The sequence below is a fragment of the Cupressus sempervirens genome, chromosome 2 (assembly GCF_028749045.1).
Source record: "Cupressus sempervirens isolate cs-2001-9-10 chromosome 2, ASM2874904v1, whole genome shotgun sequence".
NCBI lineage: Eukaryota > Viridiplantae > Streptophyta > Pinopsida > Cupressales > Cupressaceae > Cupressus > Cupressus sempervirens.
Genome location: NC_143119.1, coordinates 572,486,666 through 572,510,221, shown reverse-complemented (window position 1 = coordinate 572,510,221; position 23,556 = coordinate 572,486,666). Strand labels below are relative to the sequence as shown.

The 23,556-nt window shown below is 32.8% G+C and overlaps 1 protein-coding gene across 1 annotated transcript; it reads left to right on the top strand.

The window, feature by feature from the left end:
• The first annotated feature begins 322 nt into the window (after positions 1 to 322).
• Positions 323 to 4,987, top strand: LOC149574728 (uncharacterized). The gene is made up of 2 exons (XM_089814546.1): positions 323 to 785; positions 3,999 to 4,987. The coding sequence occupies exons 1-2, from the start codon at positions 384 to 386 to the stop codon at positions 4,611 to 4,613; spliced, it is 1,017 nt and encodes a 338-aa protein (XP_089670672.1). The 5' UTR covers positions 323 to 383; the 3' UTR covers positions 4,614 to 4,987.
• Positions 4,988 to 23,556: the final 18,569 nt, after the last annotated feature.

Below are 23,556 nucleotides of genomic sequence, written 5' to 3'. Positions count from 1 at the left end.
ATTTTTTTTTTCTTAATAAGATTATTTAGGATTTCCTAATGATAAAAATTTCAGTTTTAGAAAATTAAGTTTCCTATTACATTATCAACCTTATTCTAAATTTTCTTTCTTCTTCGTAAGCTTCTAATTTTCTCCTATTTCTACAAAATGTAAAGTGTTTAAGATAATTTACGTTTATAAGCAAATAAAAGAAAATATGACAAATTTTAAATAATTGTTATGTTTTTATTTGAATTTTTTTCAATTTGTTACTTAACATCTTCATCATAAATTTATTTAATTTTTTTAAAAAAATCCTATCGGCTCCTCGTTGCTAGTTAATATTGTTTTCCCCTTCAAGTATCACACTGTTTCGCGGTTTTTAGAAGAGCGAGAAAGTTGCAATGGGAGTTCTGCTTCTCAGAGCGGGTGACGCAGTGGAAGTTTGCATAGACGAGGAAGGTTTAAAGGGGGCCTGGTACCCTGCAACCCTAATTAGGAAGAGGAGTCCACAATACGAGGTTGAGTTGAAATCAAAAGCGAGGGAGAAATCAAAATGTAGGGTTGGGGCTGATGAGATAAGGCCTGCACCCCCTCTTTTGGTCAGGCAACATTTCGTAGCGGATGAGATAGTTGATGCGCATGATAAAGATGGGTGGTGGAGAGGAACCATAGAAAAGGCTCTGCCTGATAATAACTACCTTGTTCACTTCACTCATTCTCGGGAGAAAGTGGAGTGCCATGTATCTCAGCTGCGTCTTCATCTGGATTGGGGCGATGGTATTTGGCTTCAGCCCTCACAGCTGGTAAATCTACACCAAATCTTTCTTCTTCTTTTTTTCGACTCTCAGCTTTTAACGGAATTCAGATTTGGATTGGACGTTGATGGCTATATTTCATTATGTGTTTCATCCTAGCTAATACATTTTTATTGAAAAGAGTATTGGGACTTGTCATTGCCATGTTCAGGCGTGTATAGCTATTAGCGAGTAGGTTGTTGTTCCCACTGGTTTGGCATGTTTTTTTAGCGCCTATTCAAAACTGTTGAACTATGCCTTTGATTTGTGGAATATTCAGGCCAGAATTCGGATTAGTCATTTATAGGTTAGCTTTTTCAAAATCAATTAATTTTTGCTCCGGTTTCTGGCAGAATCTGAGTGCATACAAAATACTTGGTGAATTTAATAGTCGAATTCAAAGGATCTTGATGGCCTAGCAAAAAGATCTGTTTGGAACTCTGTTCCAGCTGGAAGAATTCTTTCCCATTAATCCTTCATACAGCTTAGCTTGTCAGACTGTGGTTCACCTGCAATATTTTCTTTAACCTTAACTCAGTAATGTCACCCCAAAATGCCATTTGACATTTCCCTGCTTTCATTCGTATGAAGATGTCCATAATTTCATAAAACATAGAAAATAGGAAACTTGGGGTTCATATAACCATGTTTGGAGCTTTTTAGAAAATTGCATCACTAAGAGTCGTGATGGCTTTTAATGACAAGCCTGCAATTACTAACTACTAAGCATGCCATGGCACAAACCCAAATTTAATTTAAGATACCTATAATTTAATTAAAAAGGGACTTGAAAAATGTGAACTTCCTATCACTGATCCAAAGCTTATCCTTCAATAATAACTTTGATTTTAAAGAGTTTTAGTTGATATCGGTTCCTAAATGAGAACCTTGATTTGGACCAACGAAAGGCAAGGTAATAAGACTATTAAGCAGAAAGAAGGGGATTCTTGCTGATGGAAAATCTAAATTATGCCAAAAAGGAGATAAGTAAATGAAGTAAGTGGCAGTTTAGAAATTCATTAGATAGGGTAAATTCACTATCATTGAATTAAAATTAACAAAGAAGGAATAGTGATGGTTATTAAAAAAAGTTAAAAAATGATGTTGAAATTCAAGCAGATTTGAAGGACAGAAAAAACCCACTGGTAGCAAAAATTCAAGGATGAAGTTGCTGAAAGAAGATGACATGATATTTAAACGTATATTTTATATGTTACATGTTCCATAGATGTCTTGATGGCTAAGTTGATTGACTTGAGGAAAGGGATTTGATCTGTGAGACACTCTTCTTGCCGACTGTAAAATTGATTTTCAAAGGATCGTTTTGTCAAAGTAATGAATTTGTGCTAATATTGTCTTTTGAAGTGTCAGTCTGATCTCTCTTTTTGGTCAAAGGCTATTTTTGAAGGCACTCCTCTGCTCTTGGATGAGCTCAAATTCAGTGAAAATATCTTCCATTCTATTGGATTTGAGCTGCAAAAAATTAAACTCTTTTAAGGGCTTCAAGACTCTATGTTTGTATGAACTATTTAAAAGTCACCAGTGAAGTTCCTTGGGATATAAGAGAGATGCAGGGATTAAGCTTCATTGTTTGAAATTGTAGGTCCTTACCCTTTAGCCTAATAAAAGCTTCTGGCTCAAGGAAGTAAATTGACATCAAGATCCAATAGCAAAAGAAACCATAACCTTTTTAATTCACTTCATAAACATGCAGTGATGCCAATACTTGTAACATAATCAAACAATCTTTACAATGTCTCGTCCAATGACTTATTCTGGTTATGGGTCTACAATACAGATAGGTTTTGATTCTCAATACCGTGGGGACAATACTAGCCACTTATGGCAATTATCCCAGCTAGAAAAGATATGGGATTAAAAGGCTTGTAGGTCAAGGCAAGAAATCAAATTATATGATATTAGAGATGATTTTAGTTTCATTAGACGATAGTAGCTATGTTTATCAATACAATTAATGATTTGGACAAGACTCAACAAAAATGAACAGTAAAATCATGTTACAGATTAACATTTAATAGCCATATTAAACAAGCTTTTGCGTGTTACTTGTGAATGTTAAACGATACATGAGGTTCTGGCTCTTTTGAACTCAACTCAATTAAGCAATTCTGTTTTACCCAGATTTTCTTCGATTCACAGGTTTTTGGGTTATGGTATCCATTTGTTCATTTAAATCTTCTTTTATGTAAAGTTCTAATGATAAGCTACACGGAGATAACTGCAATTAAGTTATGTGAAGGGATTGAGGAATCACAGAGGACTAGAAAAGTTATTTTTGATGAATATATAAAAAACCCTATATTCGTATTGTGTGCTCCAGCCATCAGAGAAGACAGTGAGCATTTCCCCAGATCAGCCAGAAAGTGAAAATGCTGCAGAGCAAATTTCGGCAGCAGCAGAGAGAGTTGGTGATGGTGATGCTGCAGAAAGTGAGAGAAGCAAAGGAAAAGACAAAGTGGAAGTGGAAGTGGAGGATGATTCATCTGGCAGAGGGACAATTGGAAGAGATGTGGAGTGGGGGAAAAGTCATTCCTCTGCCCCACATGGTATAGGCACTGTTTCAATTCTATTTTGTGAGAAAGAAAAATTATAATGATTTTTATTTTTAGGTATCAAAGTTTTCATCTTATTTCCATTGTCCAACATAATTTAAGTTTGATTTCAAATTATATTCAATTGTATTCTAAATATTAGAATTTATTTTAGAAGTTTAAATACTCAGACATTTGATATCTAATTATGTATCTTGATATATAAAACATGGTAACAATAAGATATTAATTCATTTCATGCTGAAAAGAAATCCATTCTCATCACCTCTAAAGAAAATCCTCTTCTATTTAAAGAATGAAATTCATTCACTGATAATCAATTGAAATCGAAATAAAACAAGAGCTGTAGACAGGTGGAGTCCCTGCCTACGACTAGGGAGGAGGAGAAAGTTTGTGAAAAGTGAATGCAGTTCTATTGATGTGATGTAATCTTTAATTTTAGAAAAGAATTATACAATTTCAGAAAAGAATTGTATAATTTGCTTGTAAAATATAACCAATAATATAGTAGGTTGTAACTCTGTAAATCTGATTCAGAATTCATATGAAATCGTCCTCAACATTTGTTAAATGTAATGTTGATTTTTCGATGAAAATTGCAAAAAATTTTAACATCCTTTAAAGCTATAACTCTCAAGTGTTGTTTTAGAGTGAGCATTCCAAGGGAGCGAGGGATGGAAAAAAGGAAATGGAGAAGGCAAAGGAGGACCCTTCTGATGTTAATGTGAGGGAAGAGGAAAGGACAGACAAGGATGAGTCTTCTAGCAGAGAAGAAATGGGGAAGGAGAAGAATGAGTCTCTTCAAAGGGAAACTATGCTTTCTTTTTTGCATACAGCAAAACTTAAGGCTGATACCACGCTGCAAGCTGACTCATGGATGTATAATGAATTAATGAGCCTCAAAAGGAAAATGGAAAAGGTGCAACAGAACCAGGATATGGACTGTGCTAAGCTCAGTCAGATGGAAGTGCAGCTGGGTAATATACTGGACAAACTAAAGGACTGTGAACAAAATTTTTGTCTGCTAATCAAGGAAAGTGGCAATAAGATGGAGCAGGTAACTTCCAGTTTTTGTGTTGCTGCTGCAAGTTCAGGGAAGCGTACCAATGAAGAAATTATGTCTCCAAGGGGACCAAGTAAGAGAACTAGGCTGAGCTCTAGGAAAAGGGCAGCGGAGGCTATTGGTGGTTCGGCTGCTGATTCCATTCAAGGCGCTGCGGAGATCGGTAAAGAGGTGGTCAAAATGATAAAAGAGCTGCAATAGCAGCCTCTAGTGTCTCTGGTTTTTGGTCTCCAGTTTTAATACTAGTCGTGGTTATTATTATGGGTCCTAGTTATTGGTCACTGATTTTGGTTTTTTCATCTGGTAATTGTCTGTTGTTAAAACTAGGTTCCAGGTCCTTGTAAAACTTGGGTTCGATTTATGGTCTTTTTTTGTGGTTTCAGGTCCCTGTAAAACCTGATTTTGCTACTGTTTAAACTGGAGGTTTCAGGTCCTTGTAAAACTTGGTAGTGCTTCATGGTTTATCTTTTTATTTACTGTTAAAGGGTTTCAGGGTCCCTTTAAAACTTGTTTTTACCTTAATCTAAAAAACTCTCAAGTGTTGCTCTATCTCTCAACATTTTGAGAGGTCATAACTAATGTCATACACTAGGAAAGTCCAACAAATCTGCATTATAATAACCTTTTTATGTGCACCATATTGTTATCAATGCTTCGAATATTTTGGTTTTAAATACTTATCCTTTTCCCAAAAGTTCCTTTCACTGTCTTGCATAGGAATGGGGAAGCAGATTACAACAAACATTTCATATGGTACCTGTGAAGAATCCTGAAAGTGCAAAGTGAAAAGAAACAAAACAACAATAGAAATTAAATACGCAACACAAGTATTTATCGTGGTTCACCACAATTTATTGCTATGTCGACACTACAAGGGAAAATCTCTTATTAACAAAAGTTTGAATCTTACATCATAGCTGTAGCTTCAACTCTTCAAATACAACATATCTAATAAGCCTACAATGACACAAATTTATAGAGACTCAAATGAAATGAAGAGTCATTACAATTGAAGGGAGAACATAATAAAAATAGAGAATAAAGAAAATGGCCGTTGGGCTTCACAAATACCCCCAACAAACCCCCACTTGAAGTCCAATTGAGACTCCCCTGAATTTCCCTATTGTTATTTCTTCATGACTTGAAGTTTGCCCTCCTCATGTTTAATTCGAATGAAATGATAACAAACTTCAATATGCCTAGTCTTGCTATGAAACATTGCATTCTTCGCTAAATCAATGTCACTTTTACTGTCACATAACAAATTGAACCTTGTTGAGGATAATCAAAATCACCAAACAAACGCTGCAACCAAATCAACTCTTTTGCCCTTTCAATGAGAGCAATATATTCAACTTCGGTAGATAAAAGTGAGACCACTTGTTGCAACTTTGATATCCAATTGATCGCTGCTCCACCAAAAGTAAAAACTTAACCAGTAGTAGATCTTCTATTATCTAAATTTCCAACCATATCCGAATCAGTGTAACTTGTTAGTGAAGCATCCTTGCCACCAAAACATTATACAAAATCAGAAGTACCCTTAAGATGCCTCAAGATCCATTTAACCGCATCCTAATGTTGTTTACCTGGATTGCTCAGAAACCTGCTTACAACCCCTACTGCTTGGGCAATATTCGGATGAGTACATACCATCGCATACATAAGGCTGCCCACTGTTGAAGAATATGGGATGCTCTTCATGTAGTTTTTCTCTTCTTGTGTCTTGGGACACATGGGTGAAGATAAATGAAAATGATGAACAAGAGTAATGCTGAGTGGTTCCGCATCTGCCATGCCAAATCTTTCTAACACTTTGAGAACATAGTGTTCTTGAGAAAGTTTGATCTCTCTCTCTTGTGTCTATCATGAATAATGTTCATGCCAAGTATCTGTCTCTCTGCCTCTAAATCTTTCATTGCAAATCTTTATGACAACTTTTCTTTGAATTTAGGAATCAACTTCATGGAGAAACTAGTTATCAGCATGTCATCAACATAGAGCAACAAAAGAATAAAGGAGCCATCAAGTAACTTCTTATAGTAGACACATGGATCAAATTCACACCGAATAAATTTATTTTTAGTCATGAATCGATCAAACTTGAGGTACCACTGCCTCAGTGCTTGCTTGAGACCATACAAGCGCTTCCTCAACCTACATAATAAGTTTTCCTTTCCATGTTTGGCAAATCCCTCTAGCTGCATCATGTATATTTCTTCATTCAAGTCACTATGAAGGAATGTCATTTTGACATCCAACCGTTCAAGTTCAAGATTATGAACAACTAAACCAAGGGTAGCCCAGATTGTAGTTATCTTGAGCACGGCTGAGAAGATTTCATTGAAATCTATTACCTTTTACAGCTGATTTTGACATCCAACTGATCTATTCCCTTTTGTTGATCAAAGCCTTTAAAAATCAGCCTGGCTTTTTATCACTTCTGACCTTGCCTTCATCTTTCAATCAAAACATCCATCAATTTTTGAGTGCTTTCTGATTTGATGGTAATGGAACCAAATCCCAAGTGTTATTAATCAATAGAGAATCTATCTCTTCTTGCATTGCTGCCTCCCATTTGTGAGAATTAGATGCTTTGCACACTTCTTTGGAACTTGTTAGTTCAACTTGGTCTAATAATAATAATTATGGCTCTGCTTCTTCGGAATAAAGGAGTTCATAATGAAAGAATTTGGCTAGAAGCCTTCTCTGTCTGGTGGATTTCCTCAATCCCTAAGCATTTTCATCTTCCTTTTGGATATTCATATGCCTACAAATATCAACACATTCCCCGCTTGTATTGATAATTTCCCAAGAGTTACTTTTTTGTAATTCGTGAGCGTCTTTGGAAGAAATATAATGCTTCTGTGTTTGAGTAGGATCAAATTTTTTTTTTAATACTCTTCGTATTTATATTTGAAGGTATGTCATTAGCATTACTGTCAGTAGAATTTGAAAAATGGTGGCTTTGAGAATATCGGTCCTGCCGAAGAATCAAATTTCTGTTATTTTGCCCATGTAAATATCCATTTCGCCGAGGATTGTCGGTGACCAATGTTGCTAGGTTGGCAGATGGGTAGTTTTGATTCCATCCATCATTTATTGTTGTCCATTTTTGTTTATGTGGTTACACCAAGTTGTAGCTATCTGTCCGCAGCCAGATTTGATGATTTATGTGTGCAAATTAATTTGGATATTAATTGCGAGCCCTTTCTCTCAATTTTTGGATGCCTTTGAAAATGCAGATTCACCAAGAGCAAATGTGACCCTAGCTTTTTGCGCGGTGTCCCCTGTCTTCAGCATTCTTTAAAATCTCAAAATCAGCATGTTCAATCTGCCCGCTGCCTCTAAAATCTGTACTTTCAAGTAAGCTGCGTTTGGTACCCCTGCTGAGTGCCCCCAAAATTTCTCTTGAAACCACATTATTGTCGCTCTCTAATGGCACACACTCTACCTCCCCATCCGTCTTTCGTCGTCTCCTCATTATTCAAGAAGCTGCAACTTATTTGTAGGATCATAACACTCAACCTTGCCTTTGCCTTGCCTCTTATTGCTTAAACCGGTTCTAACTCTCGCACCATCATAAGGCTCCATCAAATTACCAACTCCCATATTCTCGACCTGTTCAAAATCCTTCTGCCACCTCTTTCTTCTTTCATCACGAGGCTTCTGCAATTCACCATTACTAGTCTGCACAATTCCAGCATACCCACCCACAGCTCTCCTCTTCGGAACATCAATACTTCCATTAAAACCGTTTTTCTGTACATAATTAGCACCATCCTCCATGCCATCTTTCTTTACAACATCGGTACTTGTCCTCTGTACAAAAATAACATTTATATCACTTTCCTTCTGTACAAACCAGTATTCCCAATAAAATATCTTCTATGTACAAAACCCCCTGGTTTCTAAATTGCCATGTGGATTTCTCTTCTTACTTCTGCTGGATAGCCTTCTAAACTCCACAGGAGCCACCAGAATCCTATATTTATCCCTTTCTAATGGCTAATATATTTCAATTCTCCTGTTAATTACATTAGCAAAATCACTTTCCTCAATATGAACCTCCCTTAAGTTGTAGTCAGCTGATGCCAACCTACCGTCTCTCAGAAAAGTTATCTTAGCTGGGATTCTCAGATAGCCCGTGTTTTAACTTGTTTTTTGCCCTCGGATTTTTTTAAAGCCAACTGAGACATCATGCTTTTATATTCCCTCGTAACTAGCCTATTGGCTAATAATTTTCTATTTTGTTGTATTAAGTATATTCTTAATAATAATATAAATAATAAGATTGATTTTAGGTTTTTTTAATATTAAAATTAATTTAATCTTAAATTTTGTTGTCAAAAAATGTATGAAAAAATTACATTTAATTTTAAAAAAAGAAGTAACTATAGTTAACACTATATATAAGTTGTGTATTTAGTATTCTTGATAAAAACTACTTTTCCCTCTCATAAACAAGTGGTGCAAGCGTCAAAGTTAATGCTTTTAATTTTGTGGGTTTTGTCAAGAGTGAAGACCAATGCATCGAATTTACTTTTATAAGATATACATCATGCAACTCCAAGGTCTTCTTGCCCATAGATTTTTAAAAGGATGACACATATAGTTTATGTATAGCTTGATTCAAACCGAATGACCTTTAGAGTTTTAAGTGTATAACAGAAATTCTAAGGTTTTAACATGATTCTGAAGGTCCTTGCTTGCAACTTGGATTGCTTATTTAAAGATATGATATCTATATTAAAGTGATGTCTTTAGTTAAATAGATATTAAAAATTATTTTTTAAATAAAATTGTAATTATAAAATTTTTCATTAGATTTTTATTTTATTTTTAGAATTTTATAAAGTTGATAATAAATATTAACTTTTATAATTTATAAAAAAATATGAATTAATAATTTCAATTTTTTATTTCAACCATTAAACCCTAATATCTTGCAATTGCCATGGTTACTAAAAGGAGCACTGTGCAAAAAACTAACTTTGATTTTATAAAATAAAATCACTTTGAGAAATAGAAAAGTGTCTTTTATGAGTAATAAATGGATGAAGTCATTAATGTAAGAGATGCGTATCAAAATATACAACATGACATGTTAAATCAAAGATGATCTAAAAGAATGAATCTATAAGTTTTGTGATGATCTTGCACTGGTAACATAGCTTTGGAAGAAAGATCATTTTGGTAAGAAGAAATGTTATAAGATGGAGGTTAAATAATAGATTCCATGCTTATCCTTCAAAGATATATCACAAAGTAGATGCATTATCACAATCTATGTGATGATTGGTCGTAAGTTAGTAAGCGTATAGAGGAAAAATAAATGAGTGATAATAGAAAAATCTTGTATATAAAACACATTCTTATCCATCTATAATGTTCTTTGAGAATAACAACTATAGTGTGACTAATTGTTTGTCTATTGATTCTGCAATGGCCTAATTGAATTTGCAAAAACTGGACTTTTATTATTATATTAAATTGGAATTTCTTTCTTCTACAATTATAGAATGTTGTCTCTAATTCCATATTACGATTAAATAAAAATAAAGGTAGAGACACATTTATTCAAGTAATGTGATACGTAGAGTTAAATTAAATGATTTTTTTTTGCTAATTTTATTTTATGTTCTTTAATATCATTTTTTATAAAAAGTTTAAAATACACGAGCTTATCACATTTAAAAATAAATAAAACACACTTTTATCATTTTTACGAGATTGGGAACTCTTATGTTAGTATATGTTTCTTGAGAACTTGATATTGACATTTAGTATGAAATAGCAAAATTTTAGGCTTCATCTCATTCGTGCCTAATTTAGAACTATATGCTTGACAAGTATCATAGTTGCAAAGTAGAGAATAATGTTAAAAAAATATATAAAATTAAAATAAATTATATTTTGATATTTTTAATAACATGTTAAATTGTTATTAATATATAAAACTTATGAAAAACTCATAAAAAGATTTTTTTTAAGACAATAATATCAAAACTGTTGTTTAAATTTAAATCATTACAATTCATGCCTATGATACATAAAAACTAATTATCTAATAAATAAATTTCACACTTCATACATAAGCACTAAAAATTAAAATTGAATAAAAATTATTTTAAAATGATCTTTAATCATGAATTCAAAAACTATTTAATTTAAAATATAGTATAGCAACTATAATTTGAAATATTAAAAACTTTTTTAAGCGATATTTTTTTTGAACTAAAACATAGTTCAACAACTATAGTTTATAAGTAAAATATATTTAATAATTTCTGTTGTTCTTCTTTCTTAAGTGATAGAACAATTTAGCTTTCTCAAGTACAATGTAATCAACATGGTTGTGAAGATATGAATGTGTTTGTTGAACATGGTCAATGTTAAAATTAATGCTCACCAACAGAGTGAACTCATACGACAACGTTAGAATAAGTCGGCAACGGCTACCCAGGCAGCCGATTCGACTGGCCTGGATGCCTCCCTCCCTCCATGCCATGGTCCGCATACCTCCATACATAACCCACTATGTCCCATCAGTCATTTCATAAATGTCACTTTCACAGTTATGAAGGTTGGTTTTTAATGCTGTAAGATGTGTTGCAAGTAAATTTTTTTTGAGATTGTCCACCTCTGAACATAATTTTATAAGTTTTTTAAAGAAAAATTAATATTTTGAGAGATAAATTTCAATTATATTGCCTGATTAATTTATTTAAAAATGTTTAAAATCATTTTGTTGAATTTAAAAATATATTGATAAAATATAGTTCAAAATCAATTGACTTAATCTTATGTTCTTATTAAATATTTTTAAAAAATTCTTCAAATTTTATTATTTTTCCCCTTATCTAAAATCAATAATATTTATTTACTTACACACTAAAAATTTAAAATTTACAACAATACAAAATATAATCTTAAAAACTATTTGATTACTTTTAAATTTTTTTACAAAATAGTTAACATTTATTTTATTTTTACATATTAAAAATTAATATTTATCACAATATAAACATAATAATAATGAAAAATATAAGATACAATTTAAAGATAATAAAAGCAAGAGCTTCGTTGAGCATGAGTGTCGTGGCTTTGTCTAAACTTTATGTTTCCATATTTGTCTTGATTTAAAAAAAAATACCAATAACACCACCAACACTATAAATTGACTCTATTTGCTGAAGTTTATAAATAATCTATTACAAAATTATAATAAATTTTATAAATAAAAACTTTATAAATGATCTATTAAGAAAATTCTAATACAATTTGTTAGTATTTTTTAACCCCATTCATGAAATATTATCACTTATTATTACAACTTACAATGGGTTACCCAGGTAGCCTCTTTAGGACTCTAACCTCCATTGCAAGCCACTTCCTAGCATACACAAAGATAGTTCCTACCCTAAACTCATAATATAATATCTCATCAAATTACAATGACCACATCAGTCCTATACAATAATCTAGAAATACAATAGACAACCTATGAATTCTCAAAGGGTACAACACAAAAATCACAACATGAGCTTACATGACAGAACTAGTTTTCACCATAGAACCATGTGAATGCATCACAAGAATTGGGAATGAAACAATTGTCACTAAACAACATTTCATAACAATATTTATAAATCAATCTCTTGTCAAGCCTTTAGTAAACATACCTAACTAGTCAAAATACTAGGTTTCCCAAAACCATTACAAGATAAAAATACAAAACCTCAAGGGGCATATAAAACAAGTGTAATTAATCAATCATTTAAATTTTGGATATAATTTCATAAGATAATCAATTTGAAACAAGGTTTCAAGTTTTCACTTTTGAAACTATTCCAGTTGATAAAAGTTTCCAGGTTGGATTGATCAACATAAAAGCTTCATGTTTATATCTTAATCATCTATGTTTACAAATAAAAATGTGTTTATATTAGTCTCATCATGATCTACATGGCAAAATCCTTGCATCTAAACTCTGCCAATTAAAACCATTTACTAATGTTTTAAATGATCAAATAATAATTACCTTTAATACATAATAAAGTCCATCTAAAAAAACAAAATTTAATACTATTAAATAGTAATTAAATTTTTATTAAATTAAACTTAATTAATTTAAAATACAAATATGAATTTCAAATATAATAAAATTAAACTATATAATATTTTTTTAATTAAATAATATTAAATATTAAATATTATTTTATTTAAAAATGATATTCCCTAAGGACTTGGTTGCTTGCATGTGATCGTTTAGTAGTCATCGCGGCAATCTTAGTTGTTGTAGAAGCTTTGGCTATCTTTTGAAAAGTAAGGTAGCGGGGGGTAGGGGAGGTCATGGCCTAAAAAAATTCAGCAATATAACATTAAAATGTAAACTAGGGGTAGGCACTACATTTTATGACAATATATTTGTGTAAGAAAATGTGATGATAAAAGATATATTATTGTAATAATATGTTTCTCTAAGTAATTTCAAATAGTCATCAAGACATACCATTTCATTGACTACAAAATGTTAAAACCTTTCTACTCTTTATTAAAATCAATTATTTGATGTACTACAATCTATTAAATGTCATTTACTAAATTTTATTATATATACAGATAATTAGATATTAAAAAAGCCTAGTTTTGATTATATAAAGCAATATAGAACTTGAACTCATTTATAAAATAGTTGTTGAGTCAATGAAGTGGAGTCTCACACTTATAAGACAACCAATAAGCTACAAACCAAACCATAGAATATATACTAATGACAACAAGAAGAATAAAGGGAACCAGGGAAATACCAATTGAAATAGATTAACTAGCCAATTATCACTAGGGGTTTGAAACTAGAAGGATTTTCATCTTGTTGCAATTTGATGAGAGGTGTTCAATTCTCACTTTAAGTTGTGCAAAAAAAAAACTATAGCCTTATGGTCGTTAATCTATTCTTCAAAGTTTTATGGATGTCAGTGAACAAATAACAAGCAAAACTTTTGAATGGAAGATATTTAATGTTACGATTTGAATTGAAAATATTATTTTTTTAAATATAAATTTAATGGATATTAAACAACAATATTTTTTCAAAGTTGAGACACACTTGCTAAAACTTGATTTCTTGTTAGGTTATAGTTATCATTTTCCCTAGTAGGCTATATTACAACGAATTTACAATATAACAACAAAAATATAATATTACAACATACCCTACTTTTGAATTTTCAAAAATTAATAGAATATATCTATTAATATTATTTTCTCATGTTCATTTCGATTTAAAAAAATACATTTAACTATTTTAAATATCTTAAATTTATAGTCTACTAAATTGAATTAAAAATTACTAAACAAAATTATGTTCTAATTTTATTATTGAGGTAAAAAATTTGAGTAATGAAAATATAAATTATAATTTTAATAATAGATATTTTTATACTTACAAATTGTATTAGAATTTTCTTAATAGATCATTTATAAAGTTTTTATTTATAAAATTTATTATAATTTTGTAATAGATTATTTATAAACTTCAGCAAATAGAGCCAATTTATAGTGTTGGTGGTGTTATTGGTATTTTTTAAAAATCAAGACAAATATGGAAACATAAAGTTTAGACAAAGCCACGACATTCATGCTCAACAAAGCTCTTGTTTTTATTATCTTTAATTTGTATCTTTAATTTTTCATTATTATTATGTTTATATTGTGATAAATATTAATTTTTAATATGTAAAAATAAAATAAATATTAACTATTTTGTAAAAAAATTTGTAATCAAATAGTTTTTAAAATTATATTTTGTATTGTTGTAAATTTTAAATTTTTAGTGTGCGTAAGTAAATAAATATTATTGATTTTAGATAAGGAGAAAAATAATAAAATTTGAAGAATTTTTTAAAAATATTTAATAAGAACATAAGATTAAGTCAATTGATTTTGAACTATATTTTATCAATATATTTTTAAATTCAACAAAATGATTTTAAACATTTTAAAATAAATTAATCAGGTAATATAATTGAAATTTATCTCTCAATACTAATTTTTCTTTGAAAAACTTATAAAATTATATTCACAGGTGGACAATCTCAAAAAAAAAGTTACAGCATATCTTACAGCATTAAGAACCAACCTTCGTAACTGTGAAAGTGACATTTATGAAATGACTGATAGGACGTAGTGGGTTATGTATGGGGGGTATGCGGACCATGGCATGGAGGGAGGAAGGCATCCAGGTCAGTCAAATCGGCTGCTTGGGTATCTGTTAAGGGCAGAATGTGCAGTTGAGTGTTCGGATGGTGGAGGTTTCCCGAGGCATGGAAAATCATGGTCAAGATATGATTTGGCCACCATGAGTTTACACATTGCAAGTCAGAGATATTTCCATCATGCCCTAGATATTCAGATGTTAAGTTTGGCTAAATTTTCCCTAGCTATGTTTTGCGAATATTGAGATGACTTTAGTTCTGGTGAATTTTTTTGTGCCTTCGAATTCTCCAGTGTGGCTCTTTAGCTCGTTTGTCTGAATAACCTCCAACAGTTTGCCCCTAAAACAATGAAAGTTCCTTTTCATTTCAGCTTCCATTGACATAGCTCTGCGAAACTACTAGAAGTGTGAAGAAGGCAAATGCTCGGGCGTCTCTATCCAATGGTTCGATGCATAGTCAATGGGGACTTTGGAGACAAGCGTGAGCAGAAGGCCATGTCCAAGGGTTGGAGCTGAGCAAGGCTCCACACCCACCACTCACAGATTTCTCTATAATTCGTGTCAGATGGAGGAATCTCTGGTTCAGTTAGCGCTGGAAATCTCTGATTCAGCTAGTGCTGGAAAAGTTTTTTTTGGGGGATGCCTTTTACCTTAGCAAATGGTGAAGGGAGATGGAGTAACGTAGCTGCTTTATTTGTAAATCTGTAATTTCATAGTGTCCCCCATCATTCCACCATTTGCAACATTGAGAAATGGAGAGGAGAGAGATGTTGCTGCTGGGGTTGTCGACCATCCCCTTCCCCACGTACCCTGGGCAAGTGCGGCACCAGAGGCATGCCCATCTTCTCCAGATGATTCACTGGTCCTATGCTGCTCAACATCAACAACTCAGGGCTCCCCACTGCCCCCGCACTATATATCAACTCCAGGAAACCATGATGTGCATTCACATATACCTTTTAAATGAGGCAGTTAACAGTGGCGCACAGGAGAAGACAGAGATTGTGGGGATTAGCATGTTTGAGGAGATCAGCGGAAGAGGAGATTCAATCTATGTTCCCTACCTATGGCACACAAAAACCACCACCTGCCATGATTTTTATTAGAGTGTCGAAGCATCTAGAAATTTGGAAGAAAGTTCTCTGTAATTTAATTTCTGCAAATTTTGTCATCAAAAAATCAATTTTACCTCTAGGAAAATGGGAGCCAGCCAATCAAAATAAAGAAATTAATATGTAAAAAAATAGAATTTATTTATAATGTCATTTTAGTTACTTTGTAAAATATTTATGGTATAATTTTTGAAAACTTTTATTTCTTAAACATTATTTTTAATATTTATACTTTTTTTTCATTATATTTATAATTTTTATTTTTATAATTTCATATTTTTCAATATAGTTTCATGATATAAGTCAACATAATTTATTCATACCAATAATCATATAATCTTATAAAATTTAATAATCTATAGTGGAATGTGTTGTGTTACTATGCTTCTAACTATTTAATAACTATAATTTAACCACCACATAGATCTACTCTTTTGTTTTTGACAAAAGGCAGGGACACAAGCTACATATTTAAGCTATAATAACTACCTTTGATGAATCGAGGTGATGCCAATGTATCTTGTGACATTTAAAAAAAAAATTTTTAAGGAAGGTTAAAAGTTTCATTCCAAGATTCTTTGCACAAGGTTTGTGATTTAATTATAAAAAAGGTAAGGCAAGCTTGTGTTTCTAGTTATGCAACTTGGGTTTAGGAGATGGAAATTAGTGCTTCATTTGTGATTTAGGGTATTTGGAATTGTTGTTCATCTTAAGGTGAGGTTTAAAGAGGAAGTTGGTTGTTAGAATGTAATTATGGTTGGACATAGCATGGTATTTATTTTAAGTCATTTATTAAATTATTTTATCTTTTATTTTTTAATGTGATGGATATTGTCACAACCCATTTTCTATTTCACCAAATATTTTAATCATTTTTCTTGTCACATGGATATTATTAAACTTATTTTAAGATTTTAAAAAAGAGAGAAGATGGTTATTTTGTTTTGCCTCGTGGGACAAATGGATTGGGTCAATTATGAAGACCATAAATTATAACTGTCATGAAGATGTTGCACAGTTCTGGTAATGTAGTTGTTTTCTTTTGGCTTATTACCACTTTCACATTCCTTAATAATCTTCACAAAACTTTTGAAAAACATGGGTGGGCAGTTCTGTTTTTGAATGCAAGAAGTAGGTGGCACCATGGAGGGGGGAAGTAGACTTGGATGACTGAACAGGGTAGAGATTGGAACGAAAGCTCAGGAAGGGTATTAAGATAACAAGTGAATACACCAGGTTCCTCTTTTGTTTTCAAAAGTTCATTAAAATTCTAGAATGTGTGAAGAAAAGTATATTATGAATTTATAGCTCTTTCACTAGAATTTAATATGGTCTAGAGTTTGTTCCATACATTAGAAAATTTATGTTGTTTATGCTTCCTTGTTGGTCTGTAGTTATGTGATTATAATTAACAATAATGACACCAAAATCGTGTTTAAGTTGGCCTGAATAAGCTAGTGGCTTATCCCTCTAAAATCGTTGCATGTATGCAGGTTTTCTTTGCTTGGTGTGTATTTCATTTTTATGTCACCTAATGTTCTACTTCACCCTCAAAAAGATTCAGGCCTAGAGCCAAATCTGAGTGATTCCTTTTGATTATGGTCTACAGTTGTAGTGAACGTTATACAAGCCTTGCCTATCTAAAGAATGGGGAATGCTAATTTATTTGTCATAAAGTCTGCTTGGGGCTCAATAACATCAAAATTAATAAGAACCCCAAAAGGAATGAAGACCAGGCTTGTATCTAATGGTTGTCAACATTGTTCTTTTGTGTGTTGCTTTGCCAAAACATGGTTGTATATATCTTGTGTTGGAAACCCATTCTGTTGTGAAAAGAAAAGGTTGTGTGAATGCCTTTAATTATTGGGAAACTATGATGTGGGTCTTACTATATTATTGAATCCTTATAGATACATTTTGAAGTAATAGCTTGATGCATTCTAAAATGGGTTAATTTCATTTATAAACTTGCTCGGTGATTGAAAGATCTTAAATCTAATTGATCCTATGAATACTACCTTCAGGGAATGAATGTTGTGCCATGGATAGTTCCAATAATCTGTCTAACTGTATGCTTTAAGAGATGCCTATTGTATTTTTGTATAGTTCTGATTGTAGTCTAGTGGAGTCTTGAGAATGTTGTTGTGAATGTGATGAACAAAGACGAGAATCCCATTTTCTGATGCTTGTTGTTGTCGCCAGTTTTTACAAAATGTAATCTTGAGTTTTTGAGAATAAATGAATAATAGTTAAAGTTGGTGGTGCATCAGAGATCATACTGAATGGGCAGAGAATTAAACCAACATCCCTTACTTCATATCCTAAAGGATAAAGAATCTTGTTCGATTTTGAACATGCGTAGAATGCAATTATGGATCATACTGACTTATGCATTGAGTAATAATCTTTCTTGTACAAAAAGTGTTCTTGTATGAGATTATTCTTTTAATAAAATAAATTCTACTAGAATGAGACAAATGGAAACCTCAATATTTTATTGTTGAACAACAATAGATGATTCTTTTTAAATGATAGTTGTTTAAAAATAAGAGAAAATGCTCATTGTTTTAGCCTTCATATTGAGTCATTCTTTTTGTGAAGTTGAATGGCCATGCCAAATAGGTCTTGTCTACCATATCACTAGTTAAGATGTTGCTTAACTCCTTTAATTAGATGCTTAAGCTTGGTTAACATTAAATTATCTTCAAGATGTTAAAATTGGTACCAGATTCAAAGGCGTTGAATTGAATGTATGCGTTGAGCTATGCAATAACTGTTTGCTTGCTCAACATTATGAATTATTGAAGCCTACTTAAATTGGAAATTAATGTTTTATCAACACCTCCTATAACCTTATTGAATTTTGATCGTACTCTTTGGTGATTTTGGCTAAGTATGTAAGCTTTTTGTTTGCTTGAATTGGCTGCTAAATATAGTTTGGGCACTTAGGAGTCCCCTTGGAAAATAATAATTTCTTGGCCATCCTTTCATTTATGATCTGAGGGTTAGTTTTATCCAATATTTATTTTACCATGACTTTATAAACTATGTTTAGGAACTGGTATCTCATGGAAGGATGTTACATAGATGCGGTCATTTCATGATGCATAAGTGACATTTTTAGAAAAGGCATTATTGCATGTTCCATTGCTTCCTATATATATATATATATATATATATATATATATATATATATATATAAGTTGTGGAAGAGAATATGGTCTCATGATGAATGGAAAGTAATGGTGTCATTCTTGTTACTTAATATACATCTAGTGTATTTATGTTTTATGAGAGGAATTCAAGATAGGATAACATGCTACAAATATTAATGGATGGAGAAAGAGTTTCATTGTTAGCTATGTGATTGGCTTAATATATGCATATTTATAACATGTGTCAATAGAGAATTGATGGTAGTACTTGTATGCCCTTTTGAAAGTTGGACTAAATTTCTTGCTAGAGATGAGCTAAAATGATGTCATATATTGAACCATGATTAATGGACCTTATGGTTTTATCCTTGTATGTTGATGGGTATATGGAACTCAATGTTGGATAAACCTTGTCATGCTTCTACTTATTATAAATGATGGCGGAGGGTCTATGACATTGAAGTGATAACTAAGAAAATGACGTTTTGTTATCTTGTTGATCGATTAATGTTCTTGACATTATTTGTGTAGCACAATTCCATTACTCATCTGAGTTTTACTTGTTTAGACTATCTCATTCTCAGGCTAGGTATCTTTCATGTCAGGAAAGGTTCTGGGGAAGCTTAATAGATTCGTGATGTTGGTGTTTGAAAACATTGTAGGTTTCCAATTACCTTGATGAGAACAAAACATATCTAGGGGCAGCTAACTCCCATTTTCAACATTTCTTTTCAGACACCGGGCCAACTATAAGGCATGACCCTTCTACTTCAGGCTCTGCAAAACCTAGGTGGGTGAACCTTAGATCCAATTAATATGGTACCAGTGCAAAACATATCCTTGGATCCAACAAAGTAGATTAAAAACCCTTATATCTCCTAATGACTCATGTAATAACACATATCTACATTAGCAAATTGCAAATCCTATGATATTCACAAGCTGAGTGAGGGCATCACATTTAGGTTCTTCAACATGAAAGAGAAAAAAACATTTGATTAATGATGTTGATTCAACAAAACCTCAAATATGCAAAAGTAAGGAATAATGATCCTATAGCTGATCAGTGCCTTGTCTATTGGGCAAACCCATGAATCAATCACACACATATGGATATCTGATATTTATTTATATATTCAAATATAAGATCTATCTATTCACCTTGTGAATAGACATCTGTGTTGTATCTAAACCTCATTCTTACATGATATCCTTCTCAATAAACTGACAATTCCGTTGATTCTCTGAAGCATTTACATAATTCCTTGAATTACAAGCAACAATGAAACAACATACAACCTTAAAGGATTACAACTGTGACCTAGGCTCTTTGTTCAAAGGCCATAAAACATTGGAAATTCACTGAGACAGGAGATAAGAATCAGGATGAAACTAATGAAATTCTTGTTCATTTGTATTCATTTCCTTGAAACAATACAACCAAATGCATGAAATCAAAATGTGAAAACACCTAACATATCATAACTTGCTGTATTATCCTCCCTATTGCTGTTCACATCAGAGAATTATGCTGAAAGAATGGTGTCACAGTAATGGGAACACATCAAAACTGGAACCAAAACTTGGTATCACAACACTGAGTTGTTTTTTCTCCAAAGACTGGAACCAATGGTCTCATACTTGAAAAACTGGAACCTTTACAAAGATAAAGAAAAGGAATGATATAACAAGAAGGAATTCTCGGATCTGCTCTAAAGATGACATGTGTCCACTCATAATTCCTTCCCAAGAAGATGAAAAACCTCTTTCTACCCTCTCTCTGTAACTGCACATCAAAAACCATCATTTGGCCTCTACAAGGCACAACGAATCTTAGATATTTTTATTCAACATCATAACTGATTTTTGATGCTAAAGCGAACTCCTAGTAAAAGTAAAAATTAGTTGAAAATGACCTTCAAAAGATAAGAAAACAACTTGAAGTCAATTTTCTTCACTTTTAGACTGCAACAAGCCTTTACATTTGTCCTTTAACCAATTCTGATGATCAATGTTGAAATCTACTCATTCCGCTGAGGAGGCCCCAGGTTTTACAAATTGACCTATAGCACAAACTGGTGAATATTTGTGCATAAACTGACCTTAGAAATGGAAAATATAGCTCATTCTGGTTCTGGTGGTATATTGGAGCGCCCATTTTTGATAAAAAATGCTCCAATTATGGCCCTCTGAAGTTTTGAGTCTTTGTTCATAGCTTTCATGGAAAGAATAAAAAATGAAAAATGAAAAATAATCTATAGTTTGAACTATATAGAAAAGTTAACATTTGAAATCAAAATTTTCATTTTATGGCTGAACGTGTAGGGATATATTATTTTATCTTTTCAAAATCTCTTCATATCCCCTCACCCAATCGGATAATGCCACTTGTCACACCTGTATTGGCTTCCTGGGCAAGCGTCATGTATCACATTCTGACTGGCCATCCACAAAAGCACCACGTGTCGTCGCCACCTTAATGCTCGCTATGTTGCCATGTTATCACATGAGCAACTTCTCCTTGGCAAGATAGCGATGGCCACACGATTTGCCACATGGTGCGATCTCCTTCCTCTGTTTGTTATCTTGCCACATCATCATCCTACTGGCTACCACTTGGCATTACCTAATTGATTGCTCCGTATCCTAGTGGGACCCACGTTGTCTATTTCACCTTGGTCAGATTTTGAGTTTTTTCAGCAACTCGCTATGTCGGTAGCTAAAAATCCTTGGATTTTTCGGCTAGCGAAGTAGCAAGTTGCCAAAATTTTCTAGCTTCCCAATGAGTTATTGACGTCATCATACTTTGATATGCATGCCCGTTCAAAATTTGTGCCCTGACTACATCCATCTGGCCGACCACGGGCCCACCAGCGTGCATTTTCCCTTTTGAAAAGGCATGTCCCTTAAGGCTTAACTAATTCTGCTTGTTTTAGTATTTAAAGGCATTAAAATCCTTAACCCACCCAATGTGGGACTAAAACCACTCATGGTTTTCTCCTTTTTACTCTTTTTTCGTATGGCGTGATTTTCTTTGCCTCTACAAATTCTCCTTGGCATGGGCTTTTCCTTTTAATGCTACGTGCTCCTTTGAGTTGCTCGTGTGGGATGGCTTTTTAAATGTGCAAACTTCCATGGCGTTGAATTCTTTTTATAATTTTGTGGATCTTTGCCTTAAAATGTTTTCCCTCTTTGCAATGACTGCGGTTTTCTTTTAAAAAAAAATTGTGTAAACTCCTTTTAAACTTGCGGCTTCTGTCTTTTGTCTAGCCATTGGCTCCCCTTTTAACATTGGCGGCTTCCTCTTTTATGCAATCCTTTTTGTCATGGTGTGGGGATTCCTTTAAACTTGGCATTGACTGGTGTGAGGTTGAATGGCTTGGCTGTTTACTTATTTGTATGACGCCTAGCTTCCATGCCGTGGGCTGTGTCATTACTGGCTCCTACGGTGATATTGGCATCCAATGATGCATTACTTTAGCAGTTGTTGTGGGCTCTTTCCCTTTTAAATGCATGGATTCCATTACAACTGCGATCCCCTGCCTTCAAATGCAGTGGAACTCCTTTGAACAATGGCGTCTTTCATGTTATTGGCAGATTCTCCTTGCAATGTATTATGTCCTTTTTACATTCCGACTACCCCTGCTATAATTGCTAGCTTTTTTTGTACTCAACGTGAACTGCTTTGTTTTTGTATTTGATGACAACCTTGCATTTATCTTCTCGTAATGGCATGCAATCTTTATAAATAACAAAACATACCATGAGCCTGAAACAACATCTTTGACCACACCATATTAGAGTATGTGCGCAAAAACAACTGGAAGTGCCATTCTGCAATCCTCTTCTCCTATTTTGAGAGTCAATTTGAAAACAATATTTTTGATGCTTACAATTTTATATGGGAGTATAAAATTGTCTCAGATTCTTTTCATGCTAATAACTCATGCAATCACCCTATTGGCAACACATTTTCCCAAAAGTTGAAATAGCCAAGTTGAATGTCAAAGAAAGAGTTATTAATCTATCCTCCAATTCAATTAATTTGAATATTTGGGTGATGACAGTTGCCTCTGGTCCCAAATATCTTGTCTTCCATAGGTACTACAAATTGTTTTCAATATCCATAGCTATCAAGATATCAGAATGAAGACTCTAATCAAATGCTTTATAAATTGCATCAAATTAAGATATTTTTCTTTTTTGTAGACAATTCCGATCATACATTCCCTATATTTTTCAATTGCCTTATTAATTTGACAGAATTAGTCGGGTCCCAAAGTGGGCCCGGCTAAAAAAAATTTCGTTTCCAGGCACTTGACATTGCAAAGTAACCTATTGATCAATCTGATACTGATTAAACTCAAATTCGAGCATTGATTGATCATTTAAAACTCATTTCACCATTGATTTGCAAACTGTCATTTTGATGCCAGGAGGTCCGTTGATCGGCCTTAAAAATTGACCCAAACCTCTGATTGGGCTTTGAAATTTGATCCACTAAATCTCTGTTCTGCATACTTGTACCCCATTGAATCTCGTCTCATGACGAATTCAGGGTCAAAAGATATTCACTGTCAAAGTTGACCTCTCAGAACTGCTTGCAAGCAAACATGTCAAAAAACACTAAATTGGGTTCGGATTTGGCTTCAAAAATA